Source organism: Mesoplodon mirus, assembly GCF_964341445.2.
Source record: "Mesoplodon mirus genome assembly, chromosome: 15".
Classification (NCBI taxonomy): Eukaryota; Metazoa; Chordata; class Mammalia; order Artiodactyla; family Ziphiidae; genus Mesoplodon; species Mesoplodon mirus.
The window spans coordinates 74,834,989-74,855,024 of record NC_138991.1 but is presented as its reverse complement, the minus strand read 5'-3'; the positions used below and the strand labels follow the sequence as shown (position 1 = coordinate 74,855,024).

Below are 20,036 nucleotides of genomic sequence, written 5' to 3'. Positions count from 1 at the left end.
GTGCCAGGGGTTTATTTTCCTGGAGTAACTTAGAAATGTTTTTGCTGCCTCCCATGTACAGCAAAGTGAAAATGGGACGTCTGGCAGTGGGCTCTAGATTTCAGAGGTCTCAGACCAGTTGAGGGAGACTTGACTTCTTGAAGCGTGATCATAGACCTTTCACCGAATACTGTCTCCTCAACTGCTTGGTGGGCTGCATAGCAAACCCTGGAAGGCAAGCTTGCCTGCATCATCTGTTTGATTGATTGTCAATACCCAGTATTTTTCCTTTGCTCATTATTTCTCATAACCCAATCTAAGATGCTGAAGTCTTTTAGGGCTATGCTGGGAGTGACTAAGCCATACTTAGTCATACTAAGCCATACTTTAGGAAAAGCAAAAAAGTTATCACTTTAGTTCCCAATATATAAACTTAAAAATAAATCTTGAGGAAATAAAGACCTGAAATATGTGCTTCCAGTTAAAATTTAAATATTGAGAATGTTTTCCATCTCACTGTGTTATTTATTTGAATCCCCATGATCAGGGTATCATGGCTGCCTTTTCTTCCTCTGTTCTTGCCGGGGCAATGGTTGGAAAGAAGTCTGTCTAACTATAACCAACAGACAATGTTATAAGAAGCCATATGCATGTGTCATGATGCATGAGATCATTTATTCGATTTACTGTGCACATCACTCAACCAAAGGAACCTCTTCATAGTTCTAGAGTGAGCTAAGCAAATTAATACATTCTGTAGCTGAATCTAGTTACATTCTCTGGCTTTTGAACATCAGTGGTTACTTTAGGAATACGGAATGTGATTTTTTTCAGCTTAACTGAGGTGTAATTGACAAAATTATAAGATATTTAAAGTGTACAAGATGATGAACTGATATACATTGTGAAAGGATTTCCCTCACTGAGTTAAGACATTCATCACCTCACATGTTTACCTTTTTCGTTTATGTGTGAGATCATTTAGGTTCTACTTGCTCAGCAGATTTCTACAATATAGTGTTATCAACTATAGTCACCACATTATACATTCGATCCTCAGACTTTATAGCTGAAAGTTTGTAACCTTTAACCACCTTCTTCCTTTTCCCCATCTCCTAGACCCTGGCAACCACTTTTCTACTCTCTGTTTCTATGAGTTTGACTTCTTCCTTTGTTTTTTAAGACTCTGCATACAAATGATGCCATTTATAGTATTTGTCATTCTCTATCTAGCTTATTTCACTTATCATGAAGCCCTTCAGCTTCTTCCATGTTATTGCAAATGACAGGATTTCATTCTCTTTTAAGGATGAGTAATATTCCTTTGTATATATATATTTCTTTGATTCACATTTTCCTATCCATTCATTCATTGATGGACACATAGGCTATTTCCATACCATATCTATGCTAATAATGCTGCAATGGTCATGGGAGTACAGATATCTCTTCCAGATAATGATTTTGTCTCCTTTGGATATATACCCAGAAGTGGGATTGCCAGATCATGTAGTAATTCTATTTTTAATTTCTTGAGAAACTTCCTTACTGTTTTCCATTGTTGCTGTACCAGTGTACATTCCCATCAACAGTGTACAAGGGTTCTCTTTTCTCCACATCTTTGCCAGAATTTCTTATCTCTTACCTATTTAATAATAGCTATCCTAACAGGTGTGAGGTGGTATCTCACTGTGGTTTTGGTTTGTATTTTCCTGATGATTAGTGATGTTGAGCACTTTTTTATATACCTGTTGGTCATTTGTATGTTTGCTTCATAAAAATGTCTATTCAGGTCCTTTGCTCATTTTTAAATTAGATAATACAGCATTTTTACTACTGAATTCCTCACTATTATTTCCCAGTATACTTTGGATATTAACTCCTTGTCAAATATGTGATTTGCAAGTGTTTTCTCCTGTTCTGTAGGTTGCCTTTTCATTTTGTTGGTGGTTTTCTTTGCTGAACAGAAGTCTGTTTTTTTTTTTTAGTTTAATTTAGTCCTACTTGTTTATTTTTGCTTTTGTTGCCTTTGCTTTTAATGCCAAGTCTGAAAAACAAACCATTGCCAAGAGCAATGTCAAACAGGTTACTCCTATGTTTTCTTCTAGGAACTTTATGGTTTCAGGTCTTATATTCAAGTCTTTAATCAATTTGAGTTGATTTTTGTGTATGGTTTAAGATAGAAGTCCAGTTTCATTCTTTTACACATGGATATTCAGTTTTCCCAGAACTATTTATTGAAGAGACTATCCTTTCCCCATTGTATATTCTTGTCTCCTCTGTCAAAAATTAATTGACCGTATATGTGTGGTTTATTTCTGGGCTCTCTATTCTGTTCCACTGATCTAAGTGTGTTTTTGTGCCAAAACTATACTGTTTTGATTACTATAACTTTGTAATATAGTTTGCAATCAGGAAATGAGATGCCTCCAGTTTTGTTCTTTTTTTCTCAGGATTGCTTTGGCTATTCAGGGTCAAATATGATTTTGTTTGTATGGTATATTTGAATGCTTGTTGTTGGGAGCTATTTTAGGTCATGGTTATTGAGAAAATTGTGTCCAGAGGCTTTAACTTTTCAGTCATGGAGCTGTATTTGGCCCATTGACATGTTTAGTCACCCAATAGTCATTTTCAACATCTGAAAAATCAAGATATTTCACTTAGAATTCTCAGCTTTTGGGTCTCAGATTTCTCTTATGAAAAATGGGACAACCTTTTATCCCTGGGCCCACATTTTCACATAGCATTGGAAATAGAATTGGCTGGAGGTAAAAGCTGCCCCATTACAAGGGACAGGCTCTGCCCAGCCCACTTCGTTAATTTTTCCCATTAGCCTAATCCCTAGAGGCATTTGAGATTTAATATAACCACCAGCATCCCTTGCCTACTCATTTCACAGAAGGGGAAAGTGAGGTCCAGAAAGTCACATGGCACACTTAAGGTTTCACAGTTGGTTGGTTGCAAAAGAAGAACAAGAATCTAGGTCTGCAATTCCTCCCAGTTCAGTATTTTTCCCATTATATTGGCATATGTAGTTTTAGGAGTTCAACTGCATTTGCCAATAAAACCCATGAGAGGTCCCAATGGCCACCAAAACTTTAGGTTAAGTGGAAGAATAGGAAGAGGATGGGAGGAAGGAGGGAGGGAGGGGATAGATTGTTTAATTCTTCACTGATTCCCACTTCTTTCAGACTTCCAAATATAAGGAAAAGCAGACCTGCTTTATATTTGGCTATTTGGCTACTATTGTGGCTCAGAAAAAAAGAAAAAACAAACAAACAAACAAAACCCATAACAGTTCCTACCAAGTGTTTTTCAGTCCTTATAATCAGAACTCAAAAGAGTAAGCTGCTGTTCCATGTTTCATAGGAGACCTGTGAGAAATTCACAGGTCTTGTGGGAGGGTAGGAGGTAGGAGGCCTGTTAGTAATTAAAATGTTTACTTGATTAAAAATATAACATCTCTCTAAAAAGACTTAGGTGCCTGTGTCCTTAGAACTAGACTCTAAAAATCTACCAATCACATTTGGATTTCCTGCTGAGAGAAGAAATAGCAATCATGACTCAGATAATTTGGCTTTGGCTCATGGAAAATTCTAGAAACTGGTGGGTAATGTTCACATCTCCAATAATAAGAGAAAGCATGAAATTTGAGTAAGTTTCCAGATAAAGCAAAAATGAGGAGGTGTGTGTGTGTGTGTGCGTGTGTGTGTTTGTGACACCAGCTTTACATTTTGGCTTAAATTAAAAAAAAAATTCACAAACGTTAACCCACAGTAAAAAAACTCCTCCAATGTTATCTACCTACTTTTCCCATTAGTGTGAGAGGAATAAAGGAAGTTATGAAATCTGTAGATATTGGCATCCATCTCTTTACTTTTAAATGTTTTTTTTGCTGGGGCTGAGCAGATGAACCCTTGGGAGAAAAGATAAAGCCAAACCATATCCATATAGCACCATTCAGATCACAGAACTACCAAAATGGATATGGAGACCCTTTTCCACTCTCCCCTGCAGATAAGGCTGCCTTATAGGGAGGGAAACTGGCTGGAGACCCTGTTCCAATGCATTTGGTTTTGCTCATGCCAATGCTTTCCAGGGACGAGGCGGCTGTTGGCTTGGGTGTCTGGTGCTAGCCCGACACATCCATCCCTTGCTCTTGCTCCAACTGCCAAGAAGCCCCCAGCGTCATCCCAGATCTGCCAGTTCACTAAACACTGGCTGGTTGCCAGATCCATGTGTTGCCTTGTTGAGCCTCACAGTCCGGTAAATTTTTGCCCCCTTTGAACAGATGAGGACACCGGAGCTTTGAGAGGCTCAGGAAACAGCCCAGTCAGTCTGCTCATAGCAGAGCTGGCACCCAGCTTTCTGGGCTCAAACCCTTCAGCCAGACGTTGGCTACATCCCCAATGGTACAGGAATAGCTTCTGTGGTGCCACGCCTTAACTTGGCTCCTTACAAGCCCCTTCTAACACCTGCAGCAATAAAGTCCCCTTGGTTTGTATCATCCTGTTCCATTCTATAGCTGGATTTCTCAACCTTGACACTATTGACATTTTGGGCCTGGTAATTGTTTGTTGTGGGGCATCCCATGCACTGTAGGATATTTAGCAGCATCCCTGATCTCTACTCACTAAATGCCAGTAGCACCCCTCCCTCACTTGTAACAACCAAAATATCTCTAGACACCGCCCAATGTCATATGGGGCAGGGGGAGCAGAAGCAACTCCAGCTGAGAAGCACTGTTCTCTAGCTGTCATTTCCCAAATGCTTTCTGGGAGTCAAGGCTATAGGTTCCAGAGATAAACTCCCTGGGTTTGAGTCTTGATATTGCCACTTATAGTTGGGTGAATAAACTACTTAACTGTGCCCTTACTTCTTTATCTATGAAATGGGAATAAAGACTGCCCCTGCCTTATGATGTTGAGTGAGGTTAAATAAGTTGATAATTACAGTAGCCTAATTATTAATATGCATCATCTGTATACATCTGTCTGTCTGTATAGTGTGTGGATGGATGACGGCTGTGATGTGACGCTGGAGGTTACTGTTTGCCAGGCACTGTGCTAGGCATTTTACAAGCATGACCCAATTTTGTCCTTGCAACAACTCTGGAAGAATTCAAGATCATCTCCCTTTTACAGTGAAGAAGCTGAGATTCAAAGAGACTATATCTTTCCGGACGTCCCAAGGATATGAAGACAAACAGCTGAACCAGGATCCAAAATTAGGTCCGTCTCACTCTAAAGCCTACCTATTCCAGAACATTCCCATTTCCACCAAGAAAACCAAGGAGCAGCGAGATGGATATGAGGCCTTGGGGCCCAGATGCACACACCACAGGCAGTCCTCACCTTGCTGACAAAGAATGGGTGCTGATTCACAGGTGGATTTGAGGTGCATGGGAATGCACTTTATTCTCTGTTCTTGGTAGGCTGGAATCCTCTAAGAAGCTCCTTAGCATCAGCAGACTGTGATTTGTGGGTAAAGCTGGGACCATGGGCTGCAAAGGAAGAATTTAGAGTAGTGATCCCTGAGGCTCTCCTATGCACTCACTGTACCTTGAGTGATGGTCTTATTTGATTTTATAAAAGACAGACCAGATTTTCTCACCCATTACAGAAGGATTGAAGAGCACAAGTTCTGGAATCAGACCCCCAAGATTCCAGCACTTTCTAGCTGTGTGATCTTGTCTGTGCCTCAGTTCATTCATCTGTAAATAGGGTGTCTCAGTACCTACTTCAAACTTGTCCTGAGGATGAAAAAAGGTTAATAAATGTAAAGGAGTTAGCACATGGCAAGCCCTCAGTGTCAGCCCTTAGTCTCAGGAATATTTCTGGTTGGAAAACGTGTCACAATATCTGCTCTCGCCAGTCACAGGAGCATCCTGTCGGTATAATCTTTTACATATTTTCAAAATATGGGGACAGGATCTATCTGACTCTGCCCTCATGGCCGCTCTGTGCAGCCTCATAATTACTACTGTCGTCTCTTTAGAGATATGGGTCACGGAAGGCCAGAGCAGCCGTGTGACTTCCTCAAGGTCATGCAGAACCTTAGCGACTGAACTGGCCTGAGGACCCCAATCCTGCCACCCCAGTGCTTTCTCTACTCTCCAGAATGGAAATGACATTCTCAGACTTCTTATGGAAGACAGCTGCTAAGAGAAAACAGAACATTTAGCAGCATTAAGGCAAGAGCCATCATCTCTATAGTGCATAGTTGTGATGGTTCCTGCCAACCAATCCCTCTACCTTACCCTCTTCATCTCCACTGCACAGAGCAGCAAAGTGACCAAAGCTGGGCCCAGGTCATCCCAAATAGCTAGCCTATTAAGGGGTTCTGAGTGAAGAGAGAGGATGCAAGAAAAACAGTGGCGTGGTTCCCTAGACTTTCCTTCTGGGGTCACCAGTGCAATGATTTTTCACTGCTCGGCTTCACTTTGTTTTCCCTAGAAGGGAAAAGCAATTGAACCAGTGTGCTCAGCCTTCCTGAATCAATAGTTTAATGTCTCACCGTTCTTTGTGGTACTTGTCACACCCAGATTCAACCAAGGCTCCAGGAACAAAACTGTAGCTCCTAATCTACTAAGGATCTCAGCAGAACACTTTTCAGAGACACTTTAGGGCCTGATGGGTAGTGAAATGATGAGGCTGTTGAAATCTGATGGGCTGCATCCAAAATCTGAGAGGGGGCTAGGGGGAGAGAGAAAAGTGCTTAATCGCTTAATATAACAATGCGTAGTATCGCCTGTAGATTTTTCTTCCTTTACACATGGGCTCCCGCAAGATGTTCATTAAGGCTCATAAAACATCAAAGAGGTGATTCAGAGCAACATCTCTAATATCTGTCCCTTCTCATGGAGACTTTAGGCATCATTTGCCTATGAATGAACTCATCTTCCCATGAACGTTCTTGTGGTTCAAAGTAAATTGTATTTTGGTCATTATAAGTGGGTCTTCCCGTTACCAAATTAAAAAGGAAATGAATCTAACCTGGCATTGTCTGTCCCAGTGCTCTTAGAGGCCCTGACACATTTGAACCATATTCTACAGCAGTGAACTAATCCCTAAAGGTGTAGCCCCCTTCCCCCCACGATGTCCCTGCAGGCGGTGACAGATCATGGGTCAGAGTAATCTGCTCTTGAATAGAGGATGCATCCTTAGTTTGGAGTAGCAACGGTGGGGGGTTAATTGGATATACTGATTCAGAGGTGGAGGAAGAGCCCGAAATACCCTGTCCCCTTGAGGCTGCTGATGGGAGATCGATTCATTTCTTCAAATAACTAGGGTTTGCCTCTTTGTAGGGGTCATGAGCCACTTGTCAGAACTCTCCGTGTGCATTTGCCATCCGTTTTGTAAGGCAGGAAAGTACACGACTCTTCAAACTTTGTGTCATAAGGTGTAAATTCCTACATGCCTAAATAGAAATCCAGCCTCACAGTGTGGGAGATTTTCCTGCAAAAATGCTAAATGTGGTGAATGGCTTTCTGCTACACGCAGTTTGGAAACTCAGCAAGTGTCTGATCATCCAGAACTGAACCTCCTTCTCAAGTTCCTTGCACCAGGACCTTAAGGAGACACCTTGATCCCTGAAGTTCTACTGGGCTCTGCTCTTGACCACCGCTGCCTGCTGTGGTATGTGTGCCTCTTTCACTGAAATTGAATGCCAGCTCAAAGTGTGCACTGTGTCTCTTTGTCATCCGGCCAATATAATAGGCTCTGAAACAGGGCCACTCTATTTTGTAAATGAACATAAGTAATTCAGAGGAAAATGTAATTCGGAGGAAAATGAGCATGGTTTTGCCTCAAGTGGGGCCAATAGCTATTGTTTATTAAGATGCCATTGAAGGTGGAACAACTCCCTACCATCTTGTAATCAGAGCTCTTGTGTCAGCAGTCACTTCAGCGGGAGAAGTGGAGGCTGGAAAGTCATGGATGGAGACACAGGAGCCCATCCACCACAGGCCAGGCAGGTGGGGACTGGCCACCATCAGTGGTGTTACTGCTGTGGGATTGCAGAGCAATCCAGGAGGGATGCAGGTCACAGGGTTCAATGAATCCTCTTCCCCTAATTATCAATCTCTAAAATGTCCCTACAGAGAAAGCTGGGTACTGATTCTCTACCGAATCCTTACAAGCAGATGTTTTTCTTTCCCCAAGCCAAGCCTAGTCCTTTTACCTTTCCCTCTGAGTCAAGTAAGGAAAATTTAAGATGTCCTTTTCTTGCTCAGAGCCTTATGATTCACTTTTATCCTGCATTTGATTTGTGGAGAGCAAGCAGCACGCAGTCTGGCTTTTTTTCATTTTGGGGATGAGCAGTGTCAGCTTTATTGTACTTTGAAAGGTGTATTGGAGCATCACACTCAGGCACTGGAACCAGCTGCCTTCCCATCCCCTATGCAAGGAGTGGATAGAGAGACACCATCCTTCATGGAAACTTCCGCAGTCCCCATTCTGTGGACGCAGACTTACAACACGCCTGCCCGTGCATACACACACGCACACACACACATCCAGCACAATCCAGCCACAGCCTCCCTGTCACCAGCATGGAAGGCCACAGTGACAAATAGATGCTGCTGCAGGTTTCTTTTTTCCTTCTTTTCTTTCTCTCTCCCTCCCCCCACCAAGCCTTTTTTTCTAGCCTTGGCATAAAATGGTCAAATGATGTTCTACTGCAGAATTCAATTTCACAGTTCAGTTAGGTCCTTGATTACACTGCCAAATTCAGATTAATGTGCATTTAACTAACATGGATCAGGGGAATTCTGGCTGACAGCCAGCTGTAATCAGAGTAATTGATAGCTGTGTGGAGTTTTATGCCCTGTCCACCCCAGCACACCACTGGTGAAATTGATTGATTAAATGAATTCATTGCTATAATTATTTATAATTTTGATACATCACAAGCCTGTGACTGGCCCTATCCTTGGAGATGTGCTCCTTGTGGAAGGGGAATCTGGCTGAGTTGTTAACTGAGGATTATTTATTCCCATATAATACTGCTTTTTTTTTTTTGGTCCTTCTTATTTTTTGATTGGGTTTGAATAGAGACATGAAAAAGCCCGTTTCTTTAAGATTTAATTTATATTGAATTCTAAAAGGCATTGGGAAACTAAAAAATGAATATATGTTATTAACCATTTTAGAGGAAGGAAACTAAGACTGTTTCTATGTCTTTTCAGTATTTTTAAAGATTCCTGTAGCGAGAATTCCTTCTGAGCATGTATCTGATTTCCAACGACAGTTAGTGGTCCTGTGACATCAGCTAAGCAGTTTGGCAGTCTGGTGGTATCAGCCTGGGTAATAATTTACAAATAAATCTCTTCTCCTCTTATTACATCTCGCCATATGGAGATCACCCTTAAAAGTATGCAGGCCATGGTCTCACTTGTATGAAACTATTGATACTTTTCCACAAAATCACAGGACTGTTCTCTCTGGAGGAGTGGGGGAAGCCTTTCTGGTGTCTCTTTATTGTTTTCTCTCCTGCCTTGTGGCTTTCCACCCCTGCTGCCTATGCCCTTGCAATAAGGTCTTAGAAGGTAAGCTATATGCATAGATCTTTTGGAAATAGTTTGGGGCACGGATGGTGGGAGACACAGTGGATTCACTTATTAAATATCTATACCTTTCCCTGGTCCAATTTCACCACACTGTGGTTTCACTAGATGATAAAATCCTACATCTCTCTTGAGATGTTACAGTCCTGCCCACGTGGACTCCAAATGTACTTCTCTCGTTCTAGAATATATTTGTACATCAGGTTGTAGAAAAGGTAGCCCAGTTCAAGCTTCACTCTTCTGCAAGTCTCTCTTACAGACACAAACGTGTATATATGTACCAAACAGTATATATGGACAAATTCATCATTTTTGTTTCACCCATTTATAATTATAAGATATCATGGGAAAGATGATTTAGAGTAGAACATTTAAATAATTATAATAGTTTAAGAGCCATGAAAAAGGGCCAGGAGGCCATGTTATAGGAGAAACTTGGGCTTTCTTTCTTGAACAAACACACAGAAGAAAGTTTGGACATTGCAGCTGAACACAAAATTCTGCTCTGGCCAAAGTAAAAATGAAAGCAGTGAATTATGTATATATGAGCAACTCATTTTGCTGTGATGATTATTCCTTTTTTTTGTATATTTTGAGCTGATTTCTATAAGCCAAGACACACACACACACACACACACACTTAAATTTTCTTTTCACCCCCCTCCCCAAGGCATTATCATCCATCATTTTCTGGCCCAGTTCTTGCATTTGGCCTCAGGCTGCTCAGACATCTGGGCTCCCAGTGAAACACCCTAATCAGGCTTTAGCTCCGTAACAGTCACTCTACACTGTGCCCACCTCTGTCCTGACCCTGTCTACCTTTTCATAATTGAACAATAGCTCTGAGAAGGTATCAAGGACCCATGTTCTAAAGTGACACTGTCTGGATTTGAACCCCAGCTCGACTTCTTAGGAGCTTTGAGAACTTTGCATGACTACTTAAACCCATGGTGCCTCAGTTTCCTTTTCTGTAAAATGGAACAATTACAGGACTTTATCTCACTGTGTAACTTGGGATTTAAATGTAGCCACGTACATGAAATGCTTGGAACAGTCCCTGGCATGTGGGAAGCACTCAGCAAATGTCAAGTATCATTATTAATATCAGTGTGAGTTACTCCTGTGAGACAAGCTTCTATCAGAGCAGTTGGTTAATGGAAGGTGCCCCAACTTTGCTCTCAGTAAAACACCCCTACTTTTTATCAGAGAGAATCTCCACCCTTGATTATGTAGGCCAGGAAGGTGACAACTAGGGGAAGAAATGCCAAGGCAGGCAAGAAAGCAAGCCTGTGGTGCCAGTGTGTCTGGCAGCTGGGATATGGACACCCTCCCACTGGAGGTGAAGACCTGACCTGAGCCGAAGAATTGGGTTGTGTAATCTTCTTGGAGGTTTGGAGCAGTTGGCCTTGGATTGCTTGGGAAGAGTTTCACCTCCCAGAGCCTCAGCTTTATCAATACAGTGGGATTAACTGCCTTCTGCTTGACTCTTAGAGTGAAAAATCATGAGGCCAGCCACCAATGTGTGGGCCAGCGATAGTCACTATCATGGAACCCTTGGGTCATCAAAACCCAACTGAGAGCCATGGTTCTGCAACATGGTGGCCAGAGTAAAGTCACCTATGAATTTCTCCTTCCCAAAGCCAGCTGTTTGTCCACCATCATCTCTTTGAGGGGATGGAGTCTGGAAGGAGGACCATGCATTCTCTCACTGGAGCCAAAAGTCCATTGTCCTTTGACTGGTATCCCTTGAGTCTTGTTCCAAAAACTGTCCCCTGTGATAGTGTTTGCTCCTCATCCATTGCTTTTTTAAGAGTCTGCACCTCTTCCCAGCAGCCATGAAAGACAATGGCACCGTTTTATCTCCAAGACCTAGTTTCAAAGACGTTTAGCTAGCACTGAACAACTCTGCATTCTGTCTGAGTGGAAATTGTCCCATTTGTGCAGACAAGCATCCTTTGCTTTCTTTTTCTTTTTTTTTGTATTTAATTATTTTTTTAATTTAATTTTTATTTTATTTTATATTGGAGTATGGTTGATTTACGAGACAAAGGAGACAAAAGAATAGACAATGGAGAAAAGACAGTCTCTTCAATAAGTGGTGCTGGGAAAACTGGACAGCTACATGTAAAAGAGTGAAATTAGAACATTCTCTAACACCATACACAAAAATAAACTCCTAATGGATTAAAGACCTAAATGTAAGGCTGGAAAAAAGCATCCTTTTCTTTTCTTTTTTTTGTGGTATGCTGGCCTCTCACTGATGTGGCCTCTCCCGTTGCGGAGCACAGGCTCTGGACGCGCAAGCTCAGCAGCCGTGGCTCACGGGCCCAGCTGCTCCGCGACATGTGGGATCTTCCCGGACCGGGGCACGAACCCGTGTCCCCTACATCGGCAGGCGGACTCTCAACCACTGTGCCACCAGGGAAGCCCCAGCATCATTTTCTTGATGAATCATGCCAGCTGTGAAGAGTAGACTCTGATAAGGAAGAGCAGTGCCCGGATGCAATTCCTACAGGAAACAGCCTTTTATTTCTTACATTTCTTCAGAGACCAGTTATACATGCTTGTGGGGAATGACTTCAGTGTCACTTAAACTACAGGAGGAGATATTCCCAAGAGGACGCCAGGAGATGATGGCATGTGGCAGCTCCCAGGACACACTTTCTAAAGTAAAAGTCACAGACCCCACTTGCCCTCACACACTGGCCTTGTGTCTAGACTGGGCTTGGCTAATCTGGAGCTTAATTTAAAGGAAGAATTGAATTATTTAATTTACACTGACATTTGTCTCCCCCCCAGCCCAGCACATACACACACCAGTTTTCTTTGTGTATGGCACAAATCCAGGGCCTTAGACAAAAATCAGCTTGATGTCAAATATAGTATTTTAATTATAATACAGGGCTAAATATATTATAATTAGGGACACCTTGATTGTTTTAGAAGGTTAATGTATGGGAGTATATATGCTACCAGTACATTGTACATATTCAGTAAATGCTCACTAGTCTTATTACCACTGTAGTTGCTATTTATTATTTTCTTTTATATTCCTGCTACTGTGCTAAGCACTTTATATAATAATAACACTACCCAGAATGAATTAACAGACTGTACGGAACAGTCACTGTTCAAATCCTTTGATTTGTATTCAGTTCTTTAGAGTTCACAGTGACATAAGGAGATAGGTATTATTATCATTTGGTAGGTATTATTATTATTGCTCTCATTTTACCAGTGAGAAAACTGAAGCACAGGAGTTGAAATAACTTGCCCAATGTCGTACAACTTGTAAATGGCGGAAGTTTTCGAGTCCAAAGTCTTTTCTTAAACACCAGGCTGCTCTAGGATTCCCCCAGGTAAGCCTCATAAAAACCCCATGAGAGAGGTGTGATGACCCTCATTTTACAGATGAGGAAACTGAGGTTGAGAGAGGCTAAATGATTTGACTCAAGTCATTAGAATCAATATTCAGCCCTCAATGTGTCCTTCAAATATTGTTCTCTCTGCTCTGCAACCAGGCCAGGGCCCTGGTTTAGCAGGACCCTGGCCCCTGCTGGCTGATGCTAGGCTGTCTGAGTGCAGCAGTACAGGAGGCCAGCAGTGTGATCTGGGAGCCAATGGGCAGTGCATAACTGAGAATAGTACCATGGCAATTTTCAGGAGGCTGCTGTGTGCAGATCTTGCTACCTGACTTGTTGAAGAGGCATCTGTTCATGCTGTGCAAGGGGCCAGAGGTTCAGACACCTTCCTTCTGCCAGGTGACCACCATGTTGCCAGATGCAACGAGCAACATGCTGCATCCAATTTCACTTCTCCATGGCATTTGATGTGGTTCATCACTCCCTCCTTCTTGAAATACTTTCCTTCTTGGGCTTCAGGACATCCTAGTCCCTTAGTTTCTTTCCTACATCACAGGCCACTCCTTCTCTGCTTCTTTTTGCAAGTTTCTTCTCCTCTTTTTAGTCTCTAGATGTTGTAGTCCTTGGATTTTCTCTTACACATTCAACACCATGGCCTTTAACACCAGCTAAATACTGATGACTCTCAGATTCATGTCTTTAGTGTCAACTTTTCCCTGGACTGGAGTCATGTCTAAGTCACCTAAGTGGCATCTCCGCTTGGATGCTTAACAGCTCTCTCAAACTTAATGTGGCCATGATGGAACTCTGGGTTTCACCCTATGTTTCAGTTATCTATTGCTGTGTATCAAATCATCCCCAAACTTAATGGCTTAAAACAACAATGAACATTTATTACCTCACACAATTTCTGTGGGCTTCCATGGCTAGCTTAGCTAGGTGATTCTGGCCTTGAGTCTGTCATGACGTTGCAGTCAAGAGGTCAGCAGGGCTGCAATCATCTGAAGGCTTGACTGGGGCCAGAGGATCACCTCCACGATGGCGCACATGGCTGTTGGTGGCAGGCTTCAGTTCCTAGCTTGTTCTTGGCAGGAGGACCTCTCTATAGGATTTTGGGTTTCCTCACGACATGGCAGCTGGAGAAAGCCAGAGCAAGCAATCCAAGAGAGAAGGCAGAGAAGCCACAATGTCTTTTTTGGCCTCAGAGGTCACTTACTATTACTTCTGCCATATTCTTTTGCTCACAGATCAACCTGACACAATGGGGGAGGAGACTACACATTCATGTCGGGAGGCAGGAATCACTGGGAGCCATCTTGGAGGCTGATTCACAGCCGAGAAGCCTGCTCCTGCCCCTATGCTCCTCATATTATTAAGTGGCTTGCTCCTCAGGATAATATCCTGGGAGTCATCTTTGATTCTTCTCCTTCATATTCTAATCGAATCCATCAGCAAATTGGATCAGCTCCATCTTCAGACCTTACTCTGTAGCCCATTTCTCACCCCATCTACAGCACCCACCGTAATCTCTGCCCATATTGACTGCGGTAAACTAACTGGCATCCCTGTTTCCACTCTTGCCACCAAAGCCTCTTCTCCAGCATCCAGAGGGTCAAGTTCATCTCACTGTCCTCTGCTTAACAACCTCCAGTGGCTCCCACCTCCCTCAGCAACAGCCAGCATCCTTGCCATGGTCTGTATGATCTGCCCCCTCACCACTTCTCTGTCTGTCTTTCCAAACTGCCCCCTCTCTGTGCCAGGAGAGCCTCCACGCTGTTCCTCAAGCCTGTGTGTGCCTCAGAATCCTGCGTGGGCTGTGCCCTCTGCCTGGACTATCCCTGCACCCCACAGTCACAGGACTTGCTCCCACACTTCAGCCAGGTTTCTGCCCATGGTACACCTCTCAGAAAGGCCTTCCTTGGCCATCCCATGCAAGATGGCACCTTGTTACTCTCAACCCCCTTGCTCTGCTTTATTTTTCTTCATATCACCTATTACTACTGGACCATATACTGTATATTTCTTAATTTTCTTGTTTATCATCCATCTCCTTCTCTAGAATGTCAACTCCAGGACAACAGAAATACCATCCATTATGGTTATTGCTGGACCTTCCCACAGCACCTGAAATGGTGCCTACAACATAATGGTTGCTTAAATATTAATCTGTGCACTAAACAAATGAATGAGTGGACCACGTGGGAACAATGAATTCAACTAGAACAGTGTCACCCGATAGAACATTCTGTGATGGTGGAAATATTCTATATGTTCTATAAATATTCTATATCTTGTCCAACGTGGTGACTCTTAAATACCTAACATGTGACTAATATGAGTGAAGAATGGAATTCTTTATTTTAACTCTTAATTTCTATTGATTTTAATTAAATAGCCACATGTAGCCAGTAACCATCATTTTAGAGCAAATCTGGATCCTTGGAGTGGGCATGTAAATGTCATTCCATGTACATCCTGGTAGAGTGGAAGAGACTTCCTGGGACTCTGTGTTAAGAAGGAGCTGGAGGTCCAATCAAGGAATCTTTTTCAAACACCTTCTATGTATCCAACACTCTTGTTATCATCAGGATCTTACACAAAAGAGTGTATTCATCTATTAGCACTTTTTGCTTTGAGCAAGGAGGCGAGGGTGGTATGATGTGGTATATTCACCATCTCTGACCTCAGTCATTCCAGGAGTGACCAGAGCTCCTTCTTGATTTTTCCAGAGAGTGATTGCTGGAACTTACACCTAGTGTCATGACAGCCCCTCACTGGCTTCCCCCACCCCTGCCCTGTGTGTCCTCCCCATCCTCTCTACTAAGTTCCCTCAATCCACTCTTCACAATCAGAGTAGAATGTTCTTGCCTGGAATCCTTTTGAGGGCTGAGCAGATTTCTCTTTTACATACACACACAGCCCTGCAGATTTTGGATTTTCTCAAACATTATACATTTATACTGATTTGTATGTGTTTATCTTGTCTGAAAAGCTGCTTTGCACAGGGAGTTAGGTTGTCCCTTTTACGTATGCAGTGAGTCCCCTACATATGAACCTTCAAGTTGTGAACTTTCAAAGATGTGAACGTGCATTCGTATGTCCAGTCACGTAAGTTAGTTCACATGTCTGGTGTACATTGTCACATGCATGTATCCTCTACAAGTGGTTGTGCTTTTGTGTACTGTACTGTACAGTATCTTTATTTCAAGCCCAGGATGTCCAGAAGCAAGCATAAAAGCAGCAGTGATATAGCTGGTACTGCTAAGAAGTGCCAAGCGATAACGATGGAAACAAAAGTGAAAATAATTGAGAGAGTGAAGCAAGGTGAAATAAGATGGTAGACACCTCTAGTTCTTATAACATGAATTGTTCAACCATTGGCATGATCCTGAAGAACAAGGACAAGATCATGGAACATGTGAAGTCTGCTGTGCTGATGATGTCACCAGTAATATCGAAGAAGTGTGGAAAAGTGACGGAGGAGATGGAGAAACTTCTCAGTGTGTGGATGCAGGATCACATCAGTGTTGAGTCCTGCTCAGCTTAATGCTGATGCAAGAGAAAGCCAAAAGCCTTTATGAAGACTTGAAGAAGAAACACAGTGAAGAATCAGAGGGCGCATCTTTTAATGCCAGCCATGGCTGGTTTCATTGGTTCAAGGCTAGAGCCAACCTTCACAATGTAAAGGTAAGTGGCGAGGCAGCAAGTGCAGATATGGTAGCTGCCTGGGAATTTCCTGAAACACTTTGAGAAATTATTGATGAAGGAGCATATTTCCCCTAGCAGGTTTTTAATGTAGATGAGACAGGACTATACTGGAGAAGGATGCCAGACCAAAGTTACATCAATAAGAAAGAAAAGTTGATGCCAGGTTATAAAGCAGCAAAGGACTGGCTAACTCTGTTGTTTGGTGGCAATGCTTTCGGCAATACAAAGCTGAAGCCTGTCTTAGTTTATCATTCAGAGAACCCAAGAGCCCTTAAAAACATCGCCCAGGGCTCCCTTCCTGTTGTGTGGAAGAGTAACCCCAAATCCTGGGTTACACACGCCATTTTCCAGGACTGATTTTTCTACCACTTTATCCTGGAGGTAGAGAAATATTGCTTGGAGCAAGATGTCCCGTTCAACGTTCTTGTGCTTCTCAACAGTGCTCCAGGCCGACCCCCATTCATGGACGACTTTCATCCCAACATCAAAGTAGTGCCTCTGCCACCAAATACTATGTCGCTTATTCAACCCATGGACCAGGGAGTTATTGTGATTTTCAAGAAATATGTACGTCACACTTTTTGTCAGGCAGTTAAGGCGAGTGATGAATCAGGAACAACCTGGCAACAATTTTGGAAGGACTTTAACATCTACAAGGCCATAAAAAACATTAACTTTGCTTGGCGTGAGGTTACAGCCATCACCATGAATGGGGTTTGGAAGAACCTTTGCCCACAGTTTGTTCACGAGTTTCATGGATTTGAGAAGGTGGATGAGGAGTCCAAAGAGGTCTTCAGCAACGTAGTGACCCTCAGCAAGAAGCTGGAGCTAGATCTGCAAGAGGACGACTTCATTGAACTTCTTGCTGTGCAATATGAGGGGCTTACTAATGAAGACCTTATGGAATTGGAGGCCCAGAGAAAGGACAAAGAGAGACAAGAGGAAGAAGTAACTGAAGAACCAAAGAGATTCACGATGCAGGAAATGGCAAGGGGATTTTCTTTATCCGAGGAGGCACTGTTAGTTTTTGAGGCACAGGACCCGAATGTAGAACGGTACACGAAAGTTGCAGCAGCCGCTCAGAATGCAATCCAGTGCTACCACATCATCTAAGATGATAAAAAAGAGCTACTACCCAGACATCACTGGATCGTTTTTTTTTTCAAGATGGTAGGTAGAATTGAATCCAGCAAGGAACCAGAACCCGTGTCATCCACATCAGGCATAAGTGGATTGCAGCTTGCCCTCCATCTCCTACTGCTGACAATCCTTCAGCTCTACCATCTCCCGCCTCCTCTCCCTCCTCCAGTCAGTAACTCTTCTTGCCTGTTCACTTGATCAGCCCCTCTATACCAGCTGTTGTACTGTATTACTGTACTTTTCAAGGTACTGTACTGTAAGATTAAAAATGTTTATTTTTTGTTTGTTTTTTATGTATTATTTGTGTAAAAAGTATTATAAACCTATTACAATACAGTACTATATAGCTGATTGTGTTGGTTGGGTACCTAGGCTAACTTTGTTGGACTTATAAACAAATTAGACTTATGAACACAATCTCGGAACGGAACTCATTCATATGTAGGGGACTTACTGTATTGGCATTTTCCCCTTCATAACTCCTGGGATCACCTCCTGCTACTTGCATTCTAATCCAGGTCTTAGAGTCTACTTCTGGGGATTTTAATAAGGAAGGAGGAAGAAATAGGCAGGATGGGGAGGTCTGAGGGCAGATAAAGGGTGGAAGCGTTGCATCCTGGGACCCCACGAGGTAAGCCTCACCCACGAGTAGGTTGTGCAGTGGTGCTCATCATTTGGACCAGCTGTGTGATGGCTATGATGTTCGGATGTAGCATGTGAATTTCTCCATCTGTGTCTGTCTTCCCAGGTGGATTATGATCGAGCACAGGTGGTCCTCAGCCCTCCACTGTCAGGATCTGACACCTACCCCAGGGGCCCTGCCAAACTACCTCAAAGTCAAAGCAAAGCAGGCTATTCCTCAAGCAGCCACCAGTACCCATCTGGATACCACACAGCCACCCTGTACCACCACCCCTCTCTGCAGACCAGTTCGCAGTACATCTCCACAGCTTCTTACCTGAGCTCTCTCAGCATCTCTTCTAGCACATATCCCCCACCCAGTTGGGGCTCCTCCTCAGACCAGCAGCCCTCCAGGGTGTCCCACGAACAGTTCCGGGCAGCCCTGCAGCTGGTGGTCAGCCCAGGAGACCCCAGAGAATATTTGGACAACTTTATCAAAATCGGGGAAGGGTCAACCGGCATTGTGTGCATCGCCACTGAGAAACACACGGGGAAGCAAGTCGCCGTGAAGAAAATGGACCTCCGAAAGCAACAGAGACGAGAGCTGCTTTTTAATGAGGTAGATGGTGTGTTCGGATCATCCTTTCTGTCCTATGTAACATTTCTTTCCCATTTCGGAAATAACACATACATTTTAGGACATTAGAAAACACAGAAAATATAAATACAAAAATAGAATCCCTTTTTCTATGTCTGTATGGCTGCCTCTTTATGAAGTACTTCCTGTGGATCAGCCCCTGTGCTAAACATTGGTCTGGTTTGATTCTCACAACAGCCATAGACAGAAAAATGTTATCTCCATTTAGCAATAAGGAAACCTAGCATCAGATTTTGTTACTAGCCCGGGGTCAGACAATAGGTTCATACAGCTGTAACAGTGCAATCAGCTGTGACTTTGGACCCTCTTCCGTGATGGCTTATGTGAAGGCTCCACCCAGCTCCAACTCCCTTAGGTGTTCATTTCTTTTCCATGCTCCAAACCTCACAGAGAGCATGGGGTGAGTGGGATTCAGCTTCTTCCCAGTCCACAGCTCCTGATTTCTGGAACTTATTTCCAAACCACAATGCCAGAACAGACAGGGAAAATATAACTTAAACAACTGTATAATTTATTATTTAACACTCATTCTGAAAATATCACCAGAAGCGGCCACAGGATGGCAATTCCTGGACGCTCTCTCCAGCAAGCAGACACAAGTTGGCCTTTTAATGCCTAAGTCATAATGTTTTTACCTTCAAGACTTATCCTTTGTATTCAGCCCAAACTCTTTCAGACTCAGCCTAGACCTCCCAAGAAGTTAGATTGGTGTCATGTGGCCCCAGCCCTAATAACTGTTTACTTCAGTCACTTCTGAGACTCACTTACCTTGAGTTGGTGACCCTTTTGCCCAGTTAACCAATAGCAGAGTATGGACAATGTGTTTTAAAAGTAACCTATGGGGCCTCCCTGGTGGCGCAGTGGTTGAGAGTCCGCCTGCCGATGCAGGGGATACGGGTTCGTGCCCCGGTCTGGGAGGATCCCATATGCCGCGGAGCGGCTGGGCCCGTGAGCCATGGCCGCTGAGCCTGTGCGTCCGGAGCCTGTGCTCCGCAACGGGAGA

At 43.1% G+C, this 20,036-nt stretch overlaps 1 protein-coding gene across 1 annotated transcript in view; it reads left to right on the top strand.

Annotated features, from left to right (window-relative positions):
• Positions 1–20,036, top strand: part of PAK5 (p21 (RAC1) activated kinase 5) — a gene marked incomplete at both ends in the record, with an annotated part of 94,577 nt that overhangs the window by 52,629 nt on the left and 21,912 nt on the right. The window contains one exon of the mRNA XM_082645013.1: positions 18,503–18,994. Coding sequence (XP_082501139.1) covers positions 18,503–18,994 — 492 coding nt within the window. The remainder of the gene's footprint in view (positions 1–18,502; positions 18,995–20,036) is intronic.